The sequence below is a fragment of the Nerophis ophidion genome, linkage group LG04 (assembly GCF_033978795.1).
Source record: "Nerophis ophidion isolate RoL-2023_Sa linkage group LG04, RoL_Noph_v1.0, whole genome shotgun sequence".
Taxonomy (NCBI): Eukaryota; Metazoa; Chordata; class Actinopteri; order Syngnathiformes; family Syngnathidae; genus Nerophis; species Nerophis ophidion.
Window position 1 is genome coordinate 1,598,291 of NC_084614.1, and position 17,352 is coordinate 1,615,642.

Below are 17,352 nucleotides of genomic sequence, written 5' to 3' on the forward strand. Positions count from 1 at the left end.
GTCATGCCGCCCACCTGTCGTCATGGTGACGCTTCAGAGCCACGCCCCCCAGTGGAGAGGGACTTGAACATCATGCCTCTGTGGTTGCAGGTGAGACACACACACACACACACACACACACACACACACACATGTCAAATGTTCTTGCCCCCCCCAGAGGAGTCTTCCCGTTGTCACGGCAACAGCCCAACAAAATGGCTACCCACCCCACTGCCCCCCAAATCTGGAGTTCCGGCGTGTGGGTTTTGTTCGCCGTGTGTCAACCAATCAGAAGAGACAAGGTGGGGCCGGAGAGACTCCTCCCCCTCCTGAGGCCCCCGCCCACACGGACAAGCAGACAGGCCACCAGGCGGAGCTTGACTCGTCAGGACCCCCAACAAGCTCCGCCCCCCGCCAGTCTGAAGGGCGTGTGAAGGTCAGTGATGAATATTCATGAGGGTGTTTCCTGGCTGAGTTGCCTTCAATGCCAGCAGGAATTGTGGGCGCTGTCTCCCATGGCAACAGGCGGCCCAAAACTTGCAGTTTCTGCCAAGAATGTTTGCACGGGCGCTAACGGAGAAAGACTCGTCACCTGGACCCGGTGAGGCCACGCCCACACCTCACATGCCAATGCACAGGAAGTGGAGCTGTGTGACTTCCTGTTTCAGCCAAGCAGACCGCACCATCCTGACTGCGTGTCAGCAGCGAGGAGCCAGACCCAGAACCTTCCGCCAAGTCTCCGCCCAGCTGGGAAACAAGAGCGCCCAACAGGTAAGAAAGAGGGCGGGGCAAAGTTAGCTTGCGTCGTGAGCCTCTTTTCCTTGCAGGTGCGTCTGCGTTTCCACCAGCTGGTTCACCTGTTCCACTCGGCCACCGCCCAGGACCCTGAACCTGAACCGGACCCAGACCCAGAACCTGGCTGACATTCTGCCGGTCTTTGAAGAAGCAAAGAATCCTCTGAAAAATTCACATTGAATTGAAAATAAAACTTGATGTTTTTAAAATATTCTTTATTGAAATAAAAAGTTGCTGACATCGTCCCGTCTGTGTGCTCGTGCTTCGGACTCAAGGTGACCCTCCAGGTGTCTGTGTGCTCGTGCTTTGGACTCAAGGTCACCCTCCAGGTGTGTTTCAAACTCGAGGTGACCCTCTAGGTGCGCTTCGGACTGCAGGTGACCCTCCAGTTGTGCTTCGGACTTGAAGTGACTCTCTAGGTGCGCCCTGGACTCCAGATGTGTCCTCAGCAGGAGCAGGTTGGACCTTGGTCCTTGTGTGGCGGTGGAAGAGGGACTCCCGGCGGCGCGTGCAGGGACTGGCGGCCAGCATGGCACAGAAGCCATAGGGGGTGGCGACCTTGTCCACGTGCATCAGTGACATGGCCGCACGTGTGGTGACGTCTGTGTCATAGTCCAACTGGTCTTCAGAGTCCTCGGAGTCCCGGCCAGGAAGAAGAACCCCAGGCAGGCGGAGTGAAACCTCAGGTGCTGGACTGGTCCGACCCTGACGTGGGCCACGAGGCGGGACAAAGAAGTCTGGGACTCGCTGCGGGGTCAGAAGCAGCGAGTGCAGATGTCTGGACATGATGGAGCAGGAGTCTGCAGAAGTCACCTGAGCTCCTTGTAGACCTCCAAGGTGCAGCTGGAGCTCATGGGACCTGACGAGCACACCTGCTGGGGGCGGGGCATGGAGCACAGAGGAAGCTGTCAAAGTAAGTGTCCTGGCAGCAGCTGTGGTGACAAACAGCAGGAAGTGAGAAACCTCCACAATAAGAGTCCCATCCTGCTAAAATCCCAGTGCATTGTGGGAAAAGGCGGCGAGTCAGTCGCTGTCGGAGCCCACAGCAGACGAGCCTTTCCTCTTCCTCTTGGGTGCTTTGGGCTTGGAGTCTTCCTCCTCCTAAGGCACAAACAGGAAGTGACCTCACAGGCCATGTTGCTGATGTGTGGCGGTCATACCGAGGCGCTGCTGGAGGCGCTCTCCTCCTCGTTGGTGGGCGGAGCCACGCCCTTTCTGGAGCGAGGCGAGGTGGCCGCCGCTTTACGCCGAGACTTCAAAGGCTTGGCCTGCGAGTCCTCGTACTCCTCCGCCAACGCAAACAAGTCGCTGAACCTGTGGGAGGAAGTGATGTCATCGAGTGTGTGTGTGTGTGTGTGTGTGTGTGTGTGTGTGTGTGTACCTCATCTTGTGCACTTCATCACAACTGGCCTGAACGTGCTGCAGAGCCTGAAGGATCGGAGTCTGGCTGAAAACTGATCACACCATCAATATGTCATCAATCAATCAATACACACAGCCATCAATCAATCCATCAATCAATACATCCACCCATCCATCAATCAATCAATTCATCCACCCATCCATCAATCAATACATACATCCATCCATCCATCCATCCATCCATCACTCAATACATCCATCCATCCATCAATCAATCCATGCATTGATCCATGAATACACACAGCTGTTCTTGGTGTTGGTGAGACTAAGTCTGAGGTTGTCCAGATGTTCCAGGATCTGTTCTAGTGTGAGTTGTGCCAGTTTGCTGCTGGAACTACGAAGGCTGCAAACACACAACACATAGTCTGTCAATCGTAGTGTGTCAATCGTAGTCTGTCAATCGTAGTGTTTCAATCGTAGTGTGTCAATCGTAGTGTGTCAATCGTAGTCTGTCAATCGTAGTCTGTCAATCGTAGTGTGTCAATCGTAGTGTGTCAATCGTAGTGTTTCAATCGTAGTGTGTCAATCGTAGTCTGTCAATCGTAGTGTGTCAATCGTAGTCTGTCAATCGTAGTGTGTCAATCGTAGTCTGTCAATCGTAGTGTGTCAATCGTAGTGTGTCAATCGTAGTGTTTCAATCGTAGTCTGTCAATCGTAGTCTGTCAATCGTAGTCTGTCAATCGTAGTGTGTCAATCGTAGTCTGTCAATCGTAGTCTGTCAATCGTAGTCTGTCAATCGTAGTCTGTCAATCGTAGTCTGTCAATCGTAGTGTGTCAATCGTAGTCTGTCAATCGTAGTCTGTCAATCGTAGTCTGTCAATCGTAGTCTTGTCAATCGTAGTCTGTCAATCGTAGTCTGTCAATCGTAGTCTTGTCAATCGTAGTCTGTCAATCGTAGTCTGTCAATCGTAGTGTGTCAATCGTAGTCTGTCAATCGTAGTGTGTCAATCGTAGTCTGTCAATCGTAGTCTGTCAATCGTAGTCTGTCAATCGTAGTCTGTCAATCGTAGTGTGTCAATCGTAGTGTGTCAATCGTAGTGTGTCAATCGTAGTGTTTCAATCGTAGTGTGTCAATCGTAGTCTGTCAATCGTAGTCTGTCAATCGTAGTCTGTCAATCGTAGTGTGTCAATCGTAGTCTGTCAATCGTAGTGTGTCAATCGTAGTCTGTCAATCGTAGTCTGTCAATCGTAGTCTGTCAATCGTAGTGTGTCAATCGTAGTGTGTCAATCGTAGTGTGTCAATCGTAGTCTGTCAATCGTAGTCTGTCAATCGTAGTCTGTCAATCGTAGTCTGTCAATCGTAGTCTGTCAATCGTAGTCTGTCAATCGTAGTCTGTCAATCGTAGTCTGTCAATCGTAGTCTTGTCAATCGTAGTCTGTCAATCGTAGTCTGTCAATCGTAGTCTGTCAATCGTAGTCTGTCAATCGTAGTCTGTCAATCGTAGTCTGTCAATCGTAGTCTGTCAATCGTAGTCTGTCAATCGTAGTGTGTCAATCGTAGTGTGTCAATCGTAGTGTGTCAATCGTAGTGTGTCAATCGTAGTGTGTCAATCGTAGTGTGTCAATCGTAGTGTTTCAATCGTAGTGTTTCAATCGTAGTGTTTCAATCGTAGTCTGTCAATCGTAGTCTGTCAATCGTAGTCTGTCAATCGTAGTCTGTCAATCGTAGTCTGTCAATCGTAGTCTGTCAATCGTAGTGTGTCAATCGTAGTGTGTCAATCGTAGTCTGTCAATCGTAGTCTGTCAATCGTAGTCTGTCAATCGTAGTGTGTCAATCGTAGTGTGTCAATCGTAGTCTGTCAATCGTAGTGTGTCAATCGTAGTGTGTCAATCGTAGTCTGTCAATCGTAGTCTGTCAATCGTAGTCTGTCAATCGTAGTGTGTCAATCGTAGTGTGTCAATCGTAGTCTGTCAATCGTAGTCTGTCAATCGTAGTCTGTCAATCGTAGTCTGTCAATCCTAGTCTGTCAATCGTAGTCTGTCAATCGTAGTCTGTCAATCATAGTCTGTCAATCATAGTGTGTCAATCATAGTGTGTCAATCATAGTGTGTCAATCATAGTCTGTCAATCATAGTCTGTCAATCGTAGTCTGTCAATCGTAGTCTGTCAATCGTAGTCTGTCAATCGTAGTGTGTCAATCGTAGTCTGTCAATCGTAGTCTGTCAATCATAGTCTGTCAATCATAGTCTGTCAATCATAGTCTGTCAATCATAGTGTGTCAATCATAGTGTGTCAATCATAGTCTGTCAATCATAGTCTGTCAATCATAGTCTGTCAATCATAGTCTGTCAATCATAGTGTGTCAATCATAGTCTGTCAATCATAGTCTGTCAATCATAGTCTGTCAATCATAGTGTGTCAATCATAGTCTGTCAATCATAGTCTGTCAATCATAGTGTGTCAATCATAGTGTGTCAATCATAGTCTGTCAATCATAGTGTGTCAGAGTGTTGTCCCACACAGTGTGTGTGTGTGTGTGTGTGTGTGTGTGTGTGAGACCTTTGTCTCTTGCGTGGCTGGTTGTTGTTCTTGATGAGTTGAGTCTTGATGTGTTCTGCCAAGGTGTCGTCATGTTTGGAGGCCCAGTGTCTGAGCAGACTGCTGGTGAACTGGTCCTCACTGTGGCATGGTCTACTCAGCACCATCTTCACCATCTCCTCACTGGGCCTGACACACACACACACACACACACACACACACACACACACACACACACACACACACACACACACACACTCGATGCATCAAGTCATGACTCCCATGTGTAGCAGTTGTGAAGAAATTGTGTTACTTTTCTCTGCGGAGCTGCAGCAGCAGACAGGACAAGGCCTCTGGATGTTCTATACACGCACGCACACACACACACACACACACACAATTAGGACATGATATAATCAACATGATAATAATGGTGATGATAATGTAGATGATGATGAAGATGATATAATAATGACAATGATAATGAAAGTAATGATATGGTGATGATGAAGTAATAGAGTGAAAAAGAGAAAATGTGTCAAAGATGATCTTACTGCCTCCACTTCGCACCATCTTACTGCCTCCACTTCGCACCATCTTACTGCCTCCACTTCGCACCATCTTACTGCCTCCACTTCGCACCATCTTACTGCCTCCACTTCGCACCATCTTACTGCCTCCACTTCGCACCATCTTACTGCCTCCACTTCGCACCACCTTACTGCCTCCACTTCGCACCATCTTACTGCCTCCACTTCGCACCATCTTACTGCCTCCACTTCGCACCATCTTACTGCCTCCACTTCGCACCATCTTACTGCCTCCACTTCGCACCATCTTACTGCCTCCACTTCGCACCATCTTACTGCCTCCACTTCGCACCACCTTACTGCCTCCACTTCGCACCATCTTACTGCCTCCACTTCGCACCATCTTACTGCCTCCACTTCGCACCATCTTACTGCCTCCACTTCGCACCATATTACTGCCTCCACTTCGCACCACCTTACTGCCTCCACTTCGCACCACCTTACTGCCTCCACTTCGCACCATCTTACTGCCTCCACTTCGCACCATCTTACTGCCTCCACTTCGCACCACCTTACTGCCTCCACTTCGCACCACCTTACTGCCTCCACTTCGCACCATCTTACTGCCTCCACTTCGCACCATCTTACTGCCTCCACTTCGCACCATCTTACTGCCTCCACTTCGCACCATATTACTGCCTCCACTTCGCACCATCTTACTGCCTCCACTTCGCACCATCTTACTGCCTCCACTTCGCACCACCTTACTGCCTCCACTTCGCACCACCTTACTGCCTCCACTTCGCACCACCTTACTGCCTCCACTTCGCACCACCTTACTGCCTCCACTTCGCACCATCTTACTGCCTCCACTTCGCACCATCTTACTGCCTCCACTTCGCACCACCTTACTGCCTCCACTTCGCACCACCTTACTGCCTCCACTTCGCACCATCTTACTGCCTCCACTTCGCACCATCTTACTGCCTCCACTTCGCACCACCTTACTGCCTCCACTTCGCACCACCTTACTGCCTCCACTTCGCACCACCTTACTGCCTCCACTTCGCACCACCTTACTGCCTCCACTTCGCACCACCTTACTGCCTCCACTTCGCACCACCTTACTGCCTCCACTTCGCACCACCTTACTGCCTCCACTTCGCACCATCTTACTGCCTCCACTTCGCACCACCTTACTGCCTCCACTTCGCACCACCTTACTGCCTCCACTTCGCACCACCTTACTGCCTCCACTTCGCACCACCTTACTGCCTCCACTTCGCACCACCTTACTGCCTCCACTTCGCACCACCTTACTGCCTCCACTTCGCACCACCTTACTGCCTCCACTTCGCACCACCTTACTGCCTCCACTTCGCACCATCTTACTGCCTCCACTTCGCACCATCTTACTGCCTCCACTTCGCACCATCTTACTGCCTCCACTTCGCACCATCTTACTGCCTCCACATCGCACCACCTTACTGCCTCCACTTCGCACCACCTTACTGCCTCCACTTCGCACCATCTTACTGCCTCCACTTCGCACCAGCTTACTGCCTCCACTTCGCACCATCTTACTGCCTCCACTTCGCACCATCTTACTGCCTCCACTTCGCACCATCTTACTGCCTCCACATCGCACCACCTTACTGCCTCCACTTCGCACCACCTTACTGCCTCCACTTCGCACCATCTTACTGCCTCCACTTCGCACCATCTTACTGCCTCCACTTCGCACCATCTTACTGCCTCCACATCGCACCATCTTACTGCCTCCACTTCGCACCATCTTACTGCCTCCACTTCGCACCATCTTACTGCCTCCACTTCGCACCATCTTACTGCCTCCACTTCGCACCATCTTACTGCCTCCACTTCGCACCATCTTACTGCCTCCACTTCGCACCACCTTACTGCCTCCACTTCGCACCACCTTACTGCCTCCACTTCACACTACCTTACTGCCTCCACTTCGCACCACCTTACTGCCTCCACTTCGCACCATCTTACTGCCTCCACTTCGCACCATCTTACTGCCTCCACTTCGCACCATCTTACTGCCTCCACTTCGCACCATCTTACTGCCTCCACATCGCACCACCTTACTGCCTCCACTATGCACCACCTTACTGCCTCCACTTCGCACCATCTTACTGCCTCCACTTCGCACCAGCTTACTGCCTCCACTTCGCACCATCTTACTGCCTCCACTTCGCACCATCTTACTGCCTCCACTTCGCACCATCTTACTGCCTCCACTTCGCACCATCTTACTGCCTCCACTTCGCACCATCTTACTGCCTCCACTTCGCACCATCTTACTGCCTCCACTTCGCACCATCTTACTGCCTCCACTTCGCACCATCTTACTGCCTCCACTTCGCACCATCTTACTGCCTCCACTTCGCACCACCTTACTGCCTCCACTTCGCACCATCTTACTGCCTCCACTTCGCACCATCTTACTGCCTCCACTTCACACCATCTTACTGCCTCCACTTCGCACCATCTTACTGCCTCCACTTCGCACCATCTTACTGCCTCCACTTCGCACCATCTTACTGCCTCCACTTCGCACCAGCTTACTGCCTCCACTTCGCACCATCTTACTGCCTCCACTTCGCACCATCTTACTGCCTCCACTTCGCACCAGCTTACTGCCTCCACTTCGCACCATCTTACTGCCTCCACTTCGCACCATCTTACTGCCTCCACTTCGCACCATCTTACTGCCTCCACTTCGCACCATCTTACTGCCTCCACTTCGCACCATCTTACTGCCTCCACTTCGCACCATCTTACTGCCTCCACTTCGCACCATCTTACTGCCTCCACTTCGCACCATCTTACTGCCTCCACTTCGCACCACCTTACTGCCTCCACTTCGCACCATCTTACTGCCTCCACTTCGCACCATCTTACTGCCTCCACTTCACACCATCTTACTGCCTCCACTTCACACCATCTTACTGCCTCCACTTCACACCACCTTACTGCCTCCACTTCACACCATCTTACTGCCTCCACTTCACACCACCTTACTGCCTCCACTTCACACCACCTTACTGCCTCCACTTCGCACCATCTTACTGCCTCCACTTCGCACCATCTTACTGCCTCCACATCGCACCACCTTACTGCCTCCACTATGCACCACCTTACTGCCTCCACTTCGCACCATCTTACTGCCTCCACTTCGCACCAGCTTACTGCCTCCACTTCGCACCATCTTACTGCCTCCACTTCGCACCATCTTACTGCCTCCACTTCGCACCATCTTACTGCCTCCACTTCGCACCATCTTACTGCCTCCACTTCGCACCATCTTACTGCCTCCACTTCGCACCATCTTACTGCCTCCACTTCGCACCATCTTACTGCCTCCACTTCGCACCATCTTACTGCCTCCACTTCGCACCACCTTACTGCCTCCACTTCGCACCATCTTACTGCCTCCACTTCGCACCATCTTACTGCCTCCACTTCACACCATCTTACTGCCTCCACTTCGCACCATCTTACTGCCTCCACTTCGCACCATCTTACTGCCTCCACTTCGCACCATCTTACTGCCTCCACTTCGCACCATCTTACTGCCTCCACTTCGCACCATCTTACTGCCTCCACTTCGCACCATCTTACTGCCTCCACTTCGCACCATCTTACTGCCTCCACTTCGCACCATCTTACTGCCTCCACTTCGCACCATCTTACTGCCTCCACTTCGCACCATCTTACTGCCTCCACTTCGCACCACCTTACTGCCTCCACTTCGCACCATCTTACTGCCTCCACTTCGCACCATCTTACTGCCTCCACTTCACACCATCTTACTGCCTCCACTTCACACCATCTTACTGCCTCCACTTCACACCACCTTACTGCCTCCACTTCACACCATCTTACTGCCTCCACTTCGCACCATCTTACCACCTGTATGCCCCCACCCGCTCCTTCAGGTCAGCTGAGGTTCCCAAAACAAAGCACAGGTGGAGAGGAGACACATCTCCCTTCCTCCACTACTTCTAACACCCTTCTTTATCCACTGCCTGTTAACCCAGCACAACACTTTCAACTCTTCTCAACTTTTTTAACTGCTTTTTATCCAAAAAATTGTTCTTAGGATAATTTACATTTGCTCTTTCAATGTGTATTTTACTTCTCTTTTAAATGTTATTTTTTAGTCTGTCCTTTGCCTCCATTTCTTTGTGGTGTGCAGCCCTCTCCTCTCTTCTGACACTCTGCTTCTTCTCAAAGGCCTTTTGAAATCTACTTGGTTTGGTATGGCAACAATGATCGTGTTGATAATGATGATGATGTCGATGATAATGACAATAATGATGATGTTGATAATAATGATGTTGATAATATTGATGATGCTACCTTTGTACTTGAGGTGCTGCAGGATGCCGATGATGCTCTCCAGGGGGATGCTGTGGGCCAGGAAGAGCTGCCAGGTGCTGTACTGCTCAAAGGTCTCCCAGTCCAGGGATTGGACTGTCCAACACCAAGAATCCTCATCATCATCATCATCATCATCATCATCATCTTCATGAAGTGACATGCTTACTTACTCAGGATGTTGAGAACAGAATCTTTGCGGAACATCACCAGGTTGCCCATCATCACGTGACACATGAGTTCCTGCAACTTATCACAACATCACTCACTTAGCATCTGCTCTCCTGACCTGTCTGCAATGATGCTAACACTCTCCTGACCTGTCTGCAATGATGCTAACACTCTCCTGAGCTGTCTGCAATGATGCTAACACTCTCCTGAGCTGTCTGCAATGATGCTAACACTCTCCTGACCTGTCTGCAATGATGCTAACACTCTCCTGACCTGTCTGCAATGATGCTAACACTCTCCTGAGCTGTCTGCAATGATGCTAACACTCTCCTGAGCTGTCTGCAATGATGCTAACACTCTCCTGACCTGTCTGCAATGATGCTAACACTCTCCTGACCTGTCTGCAATGATGCTAACACTCTCCTGACCTGTCTGCAATGATACTAAGCTAACACTCTCCTTACCTGTGTGGAATCAATGACAGCTACGATCATATTGAGCAGCTCTCCACTTCTCAAAGTTTCATCAGGGAACTGCAAGAAGAGGTTGACACATTGAGCGTGTGTGTGTGTGTGTGTGAGGGAGAGAGAGAGTAAATGTGTGTACCTCAGAGTAGATGGAGGGCGTCAGGTAGCAGAGTAAGCGCACATCATCTTCTTGACAGGCCTTCATGTCCATCATGAGACAAGTGTGAAGATCACCCAGTGCTGTGGCCTGAGCAAAGGACTCGTACAACATCATCTTCCCGTTGGCCGCTTTGCTGCACACACACACATGTAGATAGGTAGGTAGGTTATGGCCATGCAGGTGTGGCAGAGGTGAGTGGGTGTCACCTGGCTTTGAGGTAGTAGAGGAGGTGGTAACCAATCTTGGGTTGTTTCTGGTAAAGTTCAGCCAGCATGTCGAGAAGAACTGAGAAACCACTGTTGTCCTCCTGCATGGTCACCAGGTTCCTGAATACCAGACACACCGCCTTGCACACCGACTCCTCCAGGGACCTGACACACACACACACACACAATAAATGACATTAATAAAGCACAAAAGGTCATTTGAGTCCTGACCTGTCCTAAGATGTTAAATAAACATGGTTACTATTTAGGACACATAATTATTACATATAATTATCATTTTACTATTTATTATGTGACATACTATTGACCTGATTATTATTAGACAAATTATTATTATATATAGTTATCATTTTACTCATTATTGACAACTTATTTAACTGATGATTATTATATATCATTTTTACTATGTATATATATTGTCCTTTTACTATTTATTTGAAATATTATTTAACTGCTTATTATATATCACAGCCAACAAAGAGCCACCGCCTAAAGTCTTAAAAAAAATATTTTTTTAAGTTGTTTTTTTTCCGTCCTGTCCAGCTTCTCAGACAAATCCTATCGTAGATGTAGATATAGGTGTAGTTTTTTTTTTTTTTTTATCATGTTCTGTTTGTGTTGTGTTGTGTTGTTTGCTCGGTTCTCGTATTATCTTTTAACCTGCCCATTGTACATCACTTTGGCTACACCTGTGGTACATTTTAAATGTGCTTTCTAAATAAAGTTGATTTGATTTAGATGCAGATGCCCGTATTGGCTCTTCACATAGACTTTACAAAAGAGAAGTGTAGGATCCTTCTCTTGTTGCTAAACTTAGTTCTGCCTTTGCCTCTGCAGCACCAGGCACTGTCACACCCACACAACCATCTGATTGGTTACATCATGAATTGATGAAGGTGGACCCCGACCTAAACAAGTTGAAAAACTAATTGGGGTGTTAGCATTTAGTGGTCAATTGTACGGAATATGTACTGTACTGTGCAATCTAATAATAAAAGTTTCATTTAAACAATGAAAGCAGGTGAGCATAATGCAGCAAACTCTCCCCAAATGATAATAAACACCTCCCAGTCAACTACTAATAACACCACTATGAGCCCGTTGAGTTTCTAGAAATATAAGCGGCAGCTCAGCTCACTCGCAGTCCTTGAGGTGAAGGCTAATTGGCTTTTAGGGTAACGTTAGCTCATTTTGCGGTGTGTGTGTGTGTGCCCTGTCTGTCTGAGAGAAAGACAAGCATTATTGACCTACAGTTAACAACTAAGTTATTTCACTTGACCCTTTTCTGAGTTGAAGCAGCAGAAAAGGACATTATGTTAAATGAAGAGTTTCTGTCTCTGATAGTGTATATAATAATATAAGTACATCAATAATATAAGTACATCATAAAGCCTACATAAACTCCATGGTGTTCAGGGATGAATCAATCAATCAATCAATGTTTACTTATATAGCCCTAAATCACTAGTGTCTCAAAGGGCTGCACAAACCACTGAATAGTCTCTCCTATTGCTATTGTACTATTTTTTCCAGCTATAGTTACATGAATCATTAGTAATGTAGCAGTCTAGTTTGGAACGGCAGGGTTCCTGCTATCACATGTTGATACAAATATAACATTTACATAATAAAAATCAACTACTGGCTTCCCAAATGCTGTAATAAAATAAGCATGAGGAGTTGAACTGGCGTAGTGGGTAGAGTGACCGCCCTGATATCGGTAGGTCGTGAGTTCAAATCCTGGCTGAGTCATACCAAAGACATATTCTCGCTTGAAGCCGAACCACCGCCAGACGATGGACCCTGTGCTGTTTTTCTAAACCCTGGCCGAGTCATACCAAAGACTATAAAAATGGGAGCCATTACCTCCCTGCTTGGCACTCAGCATTAAGGGTTGGAATTGGGGGTTAAATCACCATAAACGATTCCCGGGCGGGGCACCGCTGCTGCTCACTGCTCCCCTCACCTCCCAGGGGGTGATCAAGGGTGATGGCTCAAATGCAGAAAATGATTTCGCCACATCTAGTGTGTGTGTGACAATCATTGGTACTTTAACTTTATATGTCAGCATGTGGCCCCACTTTTAACTCTTTTTTTTTTTTCAAACACTTACTGCAAACGCTTATTTACAGTAAGTCATTAATTTGACTTAGTCATTATTTTGTCTCAGTAAGTCAACATTTACCAAGTCAAAAAAATGACATACTTAGAATCTCAGGTAACTAGGACTGCTTTGTTTTTACTTTATGGACAAAAGATGAAGATTTACATCGTCTATCACCATTCAGTGTAGAGAGGGGGAAACACAACCAGAAATGTAGGCTTTTTCATGTTACGAAGCTGGCTTACTTCACCACAGTCTGTAGTCTATTGCCCCCCCCCCAGGCAGCGATGTAGACGTGATGGTGGCGACACACCAAATTACTCCATACAGCCACCCCAGGTCCTTAATTATCATTACTTGACATTTAACTGACTGTTATTATGTATATTATCATTTAACTCATTATTATTAGACAAATTATTATATATAATAAGTGTAGTCATTATTTGATGTTATTCAACTGATTATTATTAGACCAATTATTACATATAGTTATAATTTTACAATTTATCATTTGACATATTATTTAACTGAATATTATTGGATTAATTACTACATATATATATATTTATAATTTTACCCATGATTATTTGACATCATTTTTAACGATTACTACACAAATTATTATATATATAATCATCATTTTACGATGTATTATTTGACATATTATTTAACTGATTATTATATATCATTATCATTTTACTATTTATAATTTGACATATTTAACTGATTATTAGACACATTTTTATTATATATAATTATAATTGTACTCATTATTTGACATGATATTTAACTGATTATTATTAAAGCAATGAGTATTATATATAATTATCATACTCGTGATTATTTGACATATAATTTAAGTCCAAATGAAAATAATATTTTACAAACAAGAGACATGCAGACTTTTAACTGACACAAATGCACACTTCTACTGGACCACTCTTGTGTTTTCTCTAGTGTGTTATAATACATGTATTGTGTACTGTCTAGTGTGTTATAGTACATGTATTGTCTAGTGTGTTATAGTACATGTATTGTCTAGTGTGTTATAGTACATGTATTGTGTACTGTCTAGTGTGTTATAGTACATGTATTGTGTACTGTCTAGTGTGTTATAGTACATGTATTGTGTACTATCTAGTGTGTTATAGTACATGTATTGTGTACTGTCTAGTGTGTTATAGTACATGTATTGTGTACTGTCTAGTGTGTTATAGTACATGTATTGTGTACTATCTAGTGTGTTATAGTACATGTATTGTGTACTATCTAGTGTGTTATAGTACATGTATTGTGTACTATCTAGTGTGTTATAGTACATGTATTGTGTACTATGTACTGTGTTATAGTACATGTATTGTGTACTATGTAGTGTGTTATAGTACATGTATTGTGTACTATCTAGTGTGTTATAATACATGTATTGTGTACTGTCTAGTGTGTTATAATACATGTATTGTGTACTGTCTAGTGTGTTATAGTACATGTATTGTCTAGCGTGTTATAGTACATGTATTGTGTACTATCTAGTGTGTTATAGTACATGTATTGTGTACTGTCTAGTGTGTTATAGTACATGTATTGTGTACTATGTAGTGTGTTATAGTACATGTATTGTGTACTATGTAGTGTGTTATAGTACATGTATTGTGTACTATCTAGTGTGTTATAGTACATGTATTGTGTACTATGTAGTGTGTTATAGTACATGTATTGTGTACTATGTAGTGTGTTATAGTACATGTATTGTGTACTATCTAGTGTGTTATAATACATGTATTGTGTACTGTCTAGTGTGTTATAGTACATGTATTGTCTAGTGTGTTATAGTACATGTATTGTGTACTATCTAGTGTGTTATAGTACATGTATTGTGTACTGTCTAGTGTGTTATAGTACATGTATTGTGTACTATCTAGTGTGTTATAGTACATGTATTGTGTACTATCTAGTGTGTTATAGTACATGTATTGTGTACTATCTAGTGTGTTATAGTACATGTATTGTGTACTATGTAGTGTGTTATAGTACATGTATTGTGTACTATGTAGTGTGTTATAGTACATGTATTGTGTACTATGTAGTGTGTTATAGTACATGTATTGTGTACTATCTAGTGTGTTATAGTACATGTATTGTGTACTATGTAGTGTGTTATAGTACATGTATTGTGTACTATCTAGTGTGTTATAGTACATGTATTGTGTACTATGTAGTGTGTTATAGTACATGTATTGTGTACTATGTAGTGTGTTATAGTACATGTATTGTGTACTATCTAGTGTGTTATAATACATGTATTGTGTACTGTCTAGTGTGTTATAGTACATGTATTGTCTAGTGTGTTATAGTACATGTATTGTGTACTATCTAGTGTGTTATAGTACATGTATTGTGTACTGTCTAGTGTGTTATAGTACATGTATTGTGTACTATCTAGTGTGTTATAGTACATGTATTGTGTACTATCTAGTGTGTTATAGTACATGTATTGTGTACTATCTAGTGTGTTATAGTACATGTATTGTGTACTATGTAGTGTGTTATAGTACATGTATTGTGTACTATGTAGTGTGTTATAGTACATGTATTGTGTACTATGTAGTGTGTTATAGTACATGTATTGTGTACTATCTAGTGTGTTATAATACATGTATTGTGTACTGTCTAGTGTGTTATAATACATGTATTGTGTACTGTCTAGTGTGTTATAGTACATGTATTGTCTAGTGTGTTATAGTACATGTATTGTGTACTATCTAGTGTGTTATAGTACATGTATTGTGTACTATCTAGTGTGTTATAGTACATGTATTGTGTACTATCTAGTGTGTTATAGTACATGTATTGTGTACTATGTAGTGTGTTATAGTACATGTATTGTGTACTATGTAGTGTGTTATAGTACATGTATTGTGTACTATGTAGTGTGTTATAGTACATGTATTGTGTACTATCTAGTGTGTTATAATACATGTATTGTGTACTGTCTAGTGTGTTATAATACATGTATTGTGTACTGTCTAGTGTGTTATAGTACATGTATTGTCTAGTGTGTTATAGTACATGTATTGTGTACTATCTAGTGTGTTATAGTACATGTATTGTGTACTGTCTAGTGTGTTATAGTACATGTATTGTGTACTATGTAGTGTGTTATAGTACATGTATTGTGTACTATGTAGTGTGTTATAGTACATGTATTGTGTACTATGTAGTGTGTTATAGTACATGTATTGTGTACTATCTAGTGTGTTATAGTACATGTATTGTGTACTATGTAGTGTGTTATAGTACATGTATTGTGTACTATGTAGTGTGTTATAGTACATGTATTGTGTACTATGTAGTGTGTTATAGTACATGTATTGTGTACTATCTAGTGTGTTATAATACATGTATTGTGTACTATCTAGTGTGTTATAATACATGTATTGTCTAGTGTGTTATAGTACATGTATTGTCTAGTGTGTTATAGTACATGTATTGTGTACTCTCTAGTGTGTTATAGTACATGTATTGTGTACTATCTAGTGTGTTATAGTACATGTATTGTGTACTATGTAGTGTGTTATAGTACATGTATTGTGTACTATCTAGTGTGTTATAGTACATGTATTGTGTACTATGTAGTGTGTTATAGTACATGTATTGTGTACTATGTAGTGTGTTATAGTACATGTATTGTGTACTATCTAGTGTGTTATAGTACATGTATTGTGTACTATCTAGTGTGTTATAGTACATGTATTGTGTAATATCTAGTGTATTATAGTACATGTATAGTGTACTGTCTAGTGTGAAGGTGTTCTAGTACAAACCCCATTTCCATATGAGTTGGAAAAATTGTGTTAGATGTAAATATAAACAGAATACAATGATTTGCAAATCCCTTTCAAGCCATATTCAGTTGAATATGCTACAAAGACAACATATTTGATGTTCAAACTCATAAACTTTATTTTTTTTGCAAATAATAATTAACTTAGAGTTTCATGGCTGCAACACGTGCCAAAGTAGTTCGGAAAGGGCATGTTCACCACTGTGTTACATCACCTTTTCTTTGAACAACACTCAATAAACTAATTGTTGAAGCTTTGAAAGTGGAATTCTTTCCCATTCTTGTTTTATGTTGAGCTTCAGTCCTTCAACAGTCCGGGGTCTCCGCTGTCACATTTTACGCTTCATAATGCGCCACACATTTTCCATGGGAGACAGGTCTGGACTGCAGGCGGGCCAGGAAAGTACCAGCACTCTTTTACTACGAAGCCACGCTGTTGTAACACGTGGCTTGGCATTGTCTTGCTGAAATAAGCAGGGGCGTCCATGAAAAAGACGGTGCTTAAATGGCAGCATATGTTGTTCTAAAACCTGTATGTACCTTTGTACCTGTGTAAGTTACCCATGCCTTGGGCACTAATGCACCCCCATACCATCACACATGCTGGCTTTTACACTTTGCGTCGATAACAGTCTGGATGGTTCCCTTCCCCTTTGGTCCGGATGACACAATGTCGAATATTTCCAAAAACAATTGGAAATGTGGACTCGTCAGACCACAGAACACTTTTCCACTTTGCATCAGTCCATCTTAGATGATCTCGGGCC

At 44.1% G+C, this 17,352-nt stretch overlaps 3 protein-coding genes across 3 annotated transcripts in view; 1 reads left to right on the forward strand and 2 right to left on the reverse strand.

The window, feature by feature from the left end:
• gon4la (gon-4 like a) overlaps positions 1-1,017 on the forward strand; it is a 23,940-nt gene extending 22,923 nt beyond the window's left edge. The window contains exons 16-20 of the mRNA XM_061896567.1: positions 1-90; positions 158-415; positions 474-580; positions 648-750; positions 807-1,017. The exon at positions 1-90 is cut by the window's left edge and continues 27 nt beyond it. Of these exons, the coding sequence (XP_061752551.1) occupies positions 1-90; positions 158-415; positions 474-580; positions 648-750; positions 807-902 (654 nt within the window). The 3' untranslated portion in view covers positions 903-1,017. The remainder of the gene's footprint in view (positions 91-157; positions 416-473; positions 581-647; positions 751-806) is intronic.
• LOC133550644 (C2 calcium-dependent domain-containing protein 4A-like) lies at positions 973-1,757 on the reverse strand. Its single transcript, XM_061896568.1, has 2 exons — positions 1,721-1,757; positions 973-1,646 (listed from the first exon to the last, which is right to left on the reverse strand). Exons 1-2 carry the CDS (start codon positions 1,755-1,757, stop codon positions 1,111-1,113), a joined length of 573 nt encoding a protein of 190 aa, XP_061752552.1. The 3' UTR covers positions 973-1,110.
• ints3 (integrator complex subunit 3) overlaps positions 1,736-17,352 on the reverse strand; it is a 26,767-nt gene continuing 11,150 nt past the window's right edge. Inside the window, exons 19-29 of the mRNA XM_061896662.1 lie at positions 10,617-10,781; positions 10,390-10,543; positions 10,248-10,316; positions 9,786-9,861; positions 9,595-9,708; positions 4,989-5,037; positions 4,697-4,864; positions 2,439-2,539; positions 2,156-2,228; positions 1,935-2,088; positions 1,736-1,875 (exon numbers count right to left, since the gene is read on the reverse strand). Of these exons, the coding sequence (XP_061752646.1) occupies positions 1,798-1,875; positions 1,935-2,088; positions 2,156-2,228; positions 2,439-2,539; positions 4,697-4,864; positions 4,989-5,037; positions 9,595-9,708; positions 9,786-9,861; positions 10,248-10,316; positions 10,390-10,543; positions 10,617-10,781 (1,201 nt within the window). The 3' untranslated portion in view covers positions 1,736-1,797. The remainder of the gene's footprint in view (positions 1,876-1,934; positions 2,089-2,155; positions 2,229-2,438; positions 2,540-4,696; positions 4,865-4,988; positions 5,038-9,594; positions 9,709-9,785; positions 9,862-10,247; positions 10,317-10,389; positions 10,544-10,616; positions 10,782-17,352) is intronic.

What these genes read in the sequence shown, in the direction of transcription:
- LOC133550644 (XM_061896568.1), bottom strand. Translation starts at nt 1,757, where the DNA reads ATGGGACTCTTATTGTGGAGGTTTCTCACTTCCTGCT. An exon ending in GAGGTTTCTCACTTCCTGCT is followed by an intron (nt 1,647 to 1,720) that starts GTTTGTCACCAC and finishes CGCCCCCAGCAG; the next exon opens with GTGTGCTCGTCAGGTCCCAT.